At 37.1% G+C, this 9,128-nt stretch overlaps 1 protein-coding gene across 2 annotated transcripts; it reads right to left on the bottom strand.

Moving 5' to 3' along the window:
* Positions 1-657: 657 nt before the first annotated feature.
* On the bottom strand, positions 658-4,876 carry PSMA2_1 (Proteasome subunit alpha type-2). 2 transcript variants are annotated; one of them, XM_051217706.1, is made up of 5 exons: positions 4,773-4,876; positions 4,403-4,735; positions 2,029-2,116; positions 1,337-1,410; positions 658-886 (listed from the first exon to the last, which is right to left on the bottom strand). In XM_051217706.1, exons 1-5 carry the CDS (start codon positions 4,808-4,810, stop codon positions 712-714), a joined length of 708 nt encoding a protein of 235 aa, XP_051065142.1. In that variant the 5' UTR covers positions 4,811-4,876; the 3' UTR covers positions 658-711. The 2 variants fall into 2 exon arrangements, with proteins under 2 accessions (XP_051065142.1, XP_051065143.1); XM_051217707.1 differs by lacking the exon at positions 1,337-1,410 and having other exon boundaries at positions 4,773-4,845.
* Between the last annotated feature and the right edge of the window lie 4,252 nt (positions 4,877-9,128).

Below are 9,128 nucleotides of genomic sequence, written 5' to 3'. Positions count from 1 at the left end.
TACCGCCGGAGATGGATATTCGTGGGATAAAACAATGTGTGCATTCTTATGATCGACCTTTTCTAACCCCACCCTTCCTTGTGGGAAGGCAGAACCACTGTTATGCCGGTTGTCTGAAGGAAACACCTTACTGCCGTCACACCTCTGTACAGTCAGCAGTACGACTTCGCCTTCAGATCTTGGGTTTGTTGCTTTTAGTCTTACCGCTCTTCAACCGACCTATCTGGCATGGTGAGACTTTGAGGGACAATTGTTTCAGCCAGTATAGCTCGATTAGTTCGTTACGATAGGCAAACGCGACCACCACGTCAAGGTAGCAGCAATGGTCCGGGTGCAGATTGTCATATTCATTCAGTCACTATTACAGCGTGATTCAGTGAATACATATCAGCCTAAGCAGTGTAAATTTATGTAATTATGAGAGAGGATTACATCTATACAGCTTACCGTTATAATTACACATCAGTATCTATAAAGGTCATGGAGATAAGAGTAAGATGTGATGTTGACATTTACTGTAGCTTGTCACAGCTTGCTTCAATCTTCTATGTAATGAAATTGATTAAAATGCACCGCTACTACTACTCCTATCACCAGTGTGTACAAATAATTGAATACGAAATTGAAGAAGCATGTACAATCAGGAAAAACTCATTATTTGTAGAAAATTAACTTGAAATGGTTTTATTTGACAAAACTTTAAAAAAATTATTATGGTATAGCTGCTAAATAATCTTTCACTTCATCTGATGTTAAAATTCGAAAACCATTTTCATTGCATACACCAACTTCAATATTACTTTCAGTCATTTGACCTTCAAAACTCTCTTTTAAGGTTAATATGGCCGCATGTGTAGCATCCTCCAGTTCTAAATTTTCATTATATCTATCAATAGAAATATAAAGGCATTTTAAATACATTAACAGATCAAATTGAATGTTCTGTATTTTGATTGTAAAGCAATAACTTGAATATTTATTTCCTTCCTTAAAATTTTTTCATAAGGTAACTTATTTATCAAGTAAGCACATAGTGATTGTACCTAGCTCTTGGTCATATTAGGCTCTTTAAAACCGATATAACTGAATCAAGATTGTGATCTGCTATCTATGAATTTAACTCTACCTACCCAGACATCACTTTAAATCATTATATGATGAATTCTGTTTAACTTAAGATGACGAAGGGTGAGATACCATTCCATCACAACCGTGATTGACAGTGAAACATAACATAGCTGTTGAAAAGCACTTAATTTATGATGTCGATTATTAGTTAGTTATTAAAGAGCTAAAAACTGTAATCAACAAAATCCAAATAGAAAAATCAATTTACCGTTTTTCCAAAAAGGACTTGCCATTTTGTGAATTCTGTCCTAATGCAGTAGCCTTCCAAGGGAAATACGTACCCTATGACAAACATAAAATGAATAAGATATAGATTGAAGCAACTGGATTTCCATGGTGGTGGAAATCGCTTTGAAGCTCATATAACGAATCACCAATTACAAACACTAGTTAGTTTTATTTTGTTTATTGAGTACGCAAGTTCATCGTCTGCGTTAGTGTACAAGGGTGATGGAAGTAAAAATCACCTTTGCAAAAAAACCATAGATGCTATAACACTAATTCACGAAGTCACTGTCAGTCAAATTTGCAATATCCCTGATATGAATCTTAAAAGAATCAGAAATGGGCAGTTGTAAATCCTAAAGAGTTCATGTTGACGCACTGTTTGTCTTCTCATTTCAGTTATGTTCTATGACCAATGTTTAAAGTTTCAGCGAAATTCATCTTTCTGTACTATGGGTGGCAACATGAACCTATTGGTTCCCGTGTAAGGTTGAACAGCGGTATATTTTCGTCTAATTTAACACGATTCTTGCTAACCGGTAGTAAGGACGCAACAGGAAGCTTTTGAAAATACTTTTACTGTTGTGATATGTTACATGCAAAATGTTATTTAATTGGTAGGAGATAAATTTTTCTGGATGGTTTATATAATTTATATTCACATAATAAACTTACAGAAGGATCACATTGGTAAAGAAACGGTCGTTGCAAATCTCGATCCCATCCTGCAACTAATAGGGAGACACCAAATGGGCGAACACCTCTGGAAACAGAAGAGAAGAATGTAATCATGAATAAAATTGCACTATTTGTGATGTAAAAAAACAAGGGATAAAAGCTCGATGAGTGCATTATTATGTATAGTGACTGCACACAGAGAAAACTTATGTGCGCTATACTACATACTTCAAGTAATAATAAAATTAAAACAACCTACTTTCGAACTGCTTAAAAACCAAACACACTAAAATACTGATATATGAGCGGATAAAGTTTTTAGTGAATTTTCACCAAATTCTGACCACACATTTGAATGAATAGTCCAAGGTAATGTCCAAGTTTAAGGCAAATAAATAATTTAAAATTGCATTTTGGATTTAAAATTGTTGGTGGAGGTGAATAAGATTGAGATGACTGACATTTAGTGTTAACCTGGGTAAATTGATGTCAATTGGAATCGTGAGATTAATAATCAGAACAAATATACTTATGGAGTGAGAAACACGAATGTAACTGCAAATCGGATTCAATGTTTGGTCGAAAGATATATACATAGTGTATAAAACAATATGGATTCGTTGAAGAGGGTAATAACATGGGACGCCTTTCTTGTAACGCAATTATCAGATACTTGGGTATGAAGTACATTCTAAGTGTACAAGAATAATGGCACTACCCGGATGTATGACTAAAGAAAAGATAGGAATTAAATTGATTGTGTTTAGTTACAAAAACCATTAATATGGACAATGTGAAATATAGTAGTGGCCCAAACAGATCACTGGCAGTTATGGATTTACATACCAGGTTGGCTTTATGATCTTGAGTTACTTTAAGACTGAAGATACATTTTGTTCGCGAGAGCGTCGAGACTATAATTTATGGACGAGCCAATCAGAAGCGTCTGAGGAATTTCAAGGTCACGGCGCTGAGTTCAATACGTGATGCTCACATACGACCGTTTTACAGCATATTTTAGAGAAGTGATTGTCGAGCGACTACAACAATGGGACTATTAAGAAGTGACTGCGGCAATCAAATGACTGCAGCACCATGTGCAGACTACCGTGATGAAATTGTATTTCGTTGTCCTATATGTTGGAGGAAAAAATCTGCTCGAACAGGCACTTTCTTTGCTTGATCACGACTCAGACTAAAACAAATCATGGTAATTGTTGCAAATTGGATCATAAAGTCTCCAGTAACATTAGCTACGGCTTTTGCAGATGTTACGGAAGTTTCAGCCGTTCAGTGGTACGAATATTGCCGTGATATATGTGCAAGCAAAATGATACGACTACATGAATCATTTGGAGGAGTTGTAAGAATAGTGGAAATAGATGAGACAGTAGTTAGAAAGCGAAAATGCAACAAAGGACGTTTTATCAAAGAAGATAGGGTAATTAGCACTCCCGTAAATATACTTGACAGGTACTTGAATTTCATGATCGTTCAACCCAAAAGGGACATTTTCAAAGAGTGAGAAACCGTCAGGCAACGACAATAATACCAATCATAAAGGAGTACGTCCAGCCTGGCCCCACGATCTACACTGATGATTGGAAAGCCCACAGATGCCACCAGAGACTTGAATCTGTGCATCATGCTGTAGTGCACAAACGCCATTTCGTCGACCCAACGACGTGGATTTATACAAACAATATTGAAGCCATGTGGTATAGGCTGAAGGAATTTTTAAGACCCTACCATGGCTCCAGAGGACGATTATTATGGATCCAAATGGACGAGTACCTACGCCGCATGCATTATGATTTCAGACCTTCTGAGCCTTCATCTAACCTTAACAAGTTTTTAAATCGTGTAAAAAAAGAATATCCACTGTAATTCACGAGTTTCTCATAACATATTTTTACTTTATACTAAGTCTCTTCTGATTGACTAATATTTCTCAAGGTCACATAAAGCTCGTTCAAAGGTCGACTATAAAATATAGTCTCGCCGTCAGTGCTATTCAGCATGAAGCATGGACCTAGGACCTCCTAGTGAATAACTTCATCCAGAAGAATCAGGGAGAAACTATATCAAAATCGTCAGTGAATTCTATTCCGGTGAGATAGATAGCAATGATGTGGAAAAGTTCATACTATAAAATGTGGAGTGCAGAATAGAAAGCAGAATTGATAGTAAATTCTAGTAATGTAGATGTTCTGCTATAGGGTCACATCACATAAGTATACATATTATTTGTCTGTTAAGTAACTAATTACTATATCTATAAATCTATATGAAGTATAAACATCGATGTAATCAGTTGGCTAGCTAACTTTTGTCGATATAAACGCGAAAATGACAGGAACACAAAACCCACCCGGATTGTGTATATTCTTGCATAACAGCAGCTATTCGGATAACCAATTGTTCCGGAGATATAGGTTCACCATACGCCAGCTGATATGCCTGGGACGACTTTCTGGCCTGTTTAACCAATACACGATAATCTGGTGACAGACCACTGTAAACCATCCCTATCCCACCCGTCACTTGTTCAATTTTTGTCACTGTTGACTCGTCCATAAGTTTTGAAGTGAACTTTTTTACTGCAGCAAGTACAACCCCATTTGCGGCACGTATACCAACAGACGGAGCTCCAGCTTCAACTGCTTTCAATGCATATTCGATCTGAACAAGCTTTCCGGATGGGCTTAATTTTTTAGTAAAGCCTAGGAATATGGGCTCACCTGAATGTAGTTAAGGAGAAGCTGTATCTTTCGCTCATGATGAAGCAAACTGAAGGTCACGGAATTTCAAATTGTTCTAGGGTCGTTCCATGTTTCCAATAACCTTGAAGCGAGTGTGCATGAAAAGATTAATTTCATTGCTCTTGTTTGTTGTTGGACCGATACGGTTATGAGTATTCATGATACTAAAACGGTGTTTGGCTATCGAGGTTAGGGGTGGTTGTGCACGCGTAATACTTCATAAAATATACTAAAGCAACGGAATACAGAGATAGTATAAAACAATTATCTTTTAGTAGAAGTTGAGTATATGCACACATGAGCGCGACCAGCCTCACGGACTCGTAGAGGACTGAGGCTTTATTATTCTTTATGAATCAAGCCTAAATGTATCACATGTGTTCATTGAACATATCAATGCGTATTTACCTGATAATTGGAAGGATGGTCTCGTGTATACTAACATAAAAGGCAAAAGCAATATGTATCATATTTTTTTATGTAGGTCAAAGTCACATGATGAAGTGAAATCGTTCATGACATTGCTGCATAAGTACCTCACGTTATTTTGTGAAGAGGATAGTGTTGGAAAATCTATGGTTCAAATCTAGTTATCGTTGGTTTCAGCACGCAGTTGACATAGCGGTTGCATAAAATTCAAAAACTTAAGTGAGTCCGTTTCGATTTCAATTGTTGATTCCAATACTAATGAGTATATTCTAGATAACACAGATTCTACACCGAATACACAGTCGAACAGACACATTAAACACATGGAGAAGTGGTAGGATTGATTGCAGGAATTCGGAATCTCGTTCAAGTTGTAGCGTGTGTGGTGCTCGTATGAACTAATGATTCTTTCGCAATTGATGTCCGCCTGATTTCGAATTCCAGGTACACTGAATTCGTCTGTGCTGACCGACTTTTCTCTGCTTAGACTGCACTATTTTGGGAATTCCTAGATCGTACAACAATTCGGGTACATCTAACAATCACAATGGGTTAAAAACTCAACCAACTGATACAGTCGCAACTATCCATTTATTTAAGGACTGAAGTTACATAAATCTAGGTCTCAATCTGTATGTTAACCAATAAACGAGTAAACTGAGAAGCAACGTTTCATATCACCAAACGTCATTCAAAATAGGAAACACCCGTGAGTTGTAAGTATTCAATCATAGGCATCTTCCAACAACTGCTAGTGTATATTATACAACAATTGACCAGTAGTGTTAAGGTTAGACGGACAATACCATGTAGAATTGTCAAGTCGGTTGACGAGAGCACAAACCCTTCAGAGAGATGTTAAGCACGCTTATTTTATCTACCCTGGCAAAAGATGCTGACTGGCATGCGAGTTGAAAATAAACTAGGAGTGGTAGGTCGATACATCTCAATTATACATGTTGACGCACACTGATAATCTTAGTCTCGTCATGACATGTGAAATTTCTGGTTGGTGGTTGAGCAACAGTCTTGAGCTGAAGTTGGAAACGGTGTGGTGAAGAGCGGGATTCGTCGTGATACCCGTCACACTCATTATGTTCTCCGATGAATCCACAGATCACCATCACTCTTGACTCTCAGTTTCGCAACGTAACTTGTATTTTGACTGTATTTTCATGTGCATATTCCCATTGCAGCAGTTAATGATCTCCTTCCCACCTCAACCCTATCGCGTTCTCCTCCCTTAAAGTGACGTCAATTCTAGAACCTGAGCACTCAAGAAACCACCTGAACTATTCGGTATACCTTCTTGCTTGAAGAACAGTTTAGAACGGTAGTAATGCTTACACATGAAACTTTCTAAACATTGAGATAAAGACATAATGAATTTATTATTTCCCGGTTTTTCCCATCTAAACTGGAACACTGATGTGCGATCACATATAAACAACGACTTATATTATTTGAGAGATAATGTCGAGGCTGTAGGGCATTTTATTATTATTTGGTGGAAGTTAGTACTGACAAAGACAGTAACAGAAGCATCAAATTCCAGAAATTGTCTCATCCCGCTGTAAAATTACATTAGTTACATGCAAACACAGATGACTGTGAAACAGAAAATATGGAGGGTAGTTTGTGAAAAGTACAAACCTCGATGTGATCCCACTTGCTGTAGTTGAGACGCGACATCCTCAGAAACAAAATGCAAGGAAAAGCTTAGAAGCTTTTTGAAAATCCGCTAGATTCACAGACATCAACAAACAAAATAGGCTGCGACAGTTACAGTTAATGATTGAGGGAAGCCAAGGTTTCATTATTAGCCTCAATGTACAAGAGTCCTCTAGTTGATCCGACCTCAATTTTGGATGTACAGATATTTTTCGGTGAGTTTTATTAACAGATTGATTTCTTTGCACTCGCATCTCGTTGTTTCGGTACGGTTCGAGGTATTCGTTATGGTACTAGTCTATCCACTCTACTGCATCAATTCTGGTCATTTCGTTGGTTTTTGGCGGTATGTTTATCATGTGATTTGAGTGAGTGTGGGATGGCTCGGTATTGCAGGCGTGGTCCATGTTGAATGTTATCTTGTATCTTTTATTCATATTAAATATATTGTTCTATCTATAGCCTAAGCTTGTTCTCCATCGTGTATTGGTAATTGTTGCGATGAAATCAGTTGGTATAGACGATGATGTAACTTCCACGTAAGATGTTATAGATTAGGGAGTTATAAAAAGAAAAATCTACCATTTCAGGATTAGGTCTGTTATTAGAGCAGTACTAATATCATAATAGACCGTAAATCCAACAATACTGCCAATACTACTGATCACGGTTCTAGAACCACTAAATTACTATTATTAATATTACTGCTGCTCACACCATTTCCCACAATACTACTTCAATTTGTATTATTACGGCATTAAATATTTCCAATTACACTGAATCTACAACCCGTATTAGTTAAAATGCCGCACGCATTTCAACCAATACGACTAATACTGCTCAATTTACTTCTGTTAAAACTGTTACTAATATTCACAGATAAACTAATACTACTACAACTGATTCAATTTCTACTGTAAGATCCAAACTATGGTTTCGACTGCCGGACAGCTGTCTGGATGAGTTAGATACGCGCCCTCGCCCGTTTGAAACCAAAACAAAGTAATTGGGTAAGATGACGGTTCTATAATTTATCATAAATTTAAGTGTACATTATTACCTAAACAAATATAACCACTCAGCTATCCAACCAATAATTGTTTAATTGATCAAATCTAAACTACAATAAATAAGAAAGTTGATACAGGATGCAAGAAAATTACCAATCACCACAAATAAATGTTATTCTATCCTGTCTGGATAGATCACGTACAGATTCGTTCAAAAGGTAATAATTGGTCGCTCTATAACACAGAATGTTTTCAATTCTGGAAGAGTGCTTCAACCTTCAACCAAAATGCACAATTCCAGTCAACACAGGTCAATCAATCAAAAGCAGGGATAAACCAGAATGACTGCCGCCCAGACTTAGTATAAAGTAAAACAACATAAGTGCAGTTCGGGAAGAAACATCGGGAATTAGTGAAGGTGTAGTAAAAACGAAAACTATAATAAAATACAAATATTAACAATTCAAATGTAGCCAAAAAGTTAACAATGTACAACTAAGAGGATCAATAGGAACAAAGTGCAAGTACATACATGGAGGGATTTTCACAAACACACAAAGCATTCAAAATGGATCTTACACCGGTCCCCCAAGTCCCTCCATATCACACAAGCTACCTTGATGCCTATGGTCATGGTTCATTATGTAGCATGTGACACTATAGGAACGAGTAGGACTTACAACAGTACGCCTACTCGACCTACCTACATTAATAACAACAAAGACTAATCCGAAGCTTCAAGGAGACCTGTTTGACTTGTTCTCTGGTGTTCAACAATAACACTCGTGGTATAGACCTAGTTACTCTTCCCCAAACTCCACCCATGCTGTTAGATGAGGGCCTCGCTGACAATTCACTATTTATCTTCTGCTGATTCGACTGTTGCACAAACGTCCTTAACTCAGAAACTGCTCCCATGAAGCTTGACATACTGTCACTGTAAATCTCCGGAGGTTTCCTTTTTCTTCCAATACAACATAATAAGGTCATTACAAATGAATCAGTAATCAAACTACACGTCATTTCAATATGTACTGCCCATGTTTACAAACAAATAAACACATATCCATACCCTTTTTCTAATGATCTTCCTATGTGTCCTTGTTCTTTAGGACAAGGTCTAATTATCATTTCCGTCACTAAGTGTCGACTGGGTAAAATTAACGGATGTTTAAAAGCATTTGGGAAATCTGAGTATTTTAGTCGACCTCCAACGCAGAGTAAC

The sequence above is a fragment of the Schistosoma haematobium genome, chromosome 5, assembly GCF_000699445.3.
Source record: "Schistosoma haematobium chromosome 5, whole genome shotgun sequence".
Lineage (NCBI taxonomy): Eukaryota > Metazoa > Platyhelminthes > Trematoda > Strigeidida > Schistosomatidae > Schistosoma > Schistosoma haematobium.
Note: the sequence above shows the minus strand (reverse complement) of the source record. Positions and strands in the feature narration are given on the sequence as shown.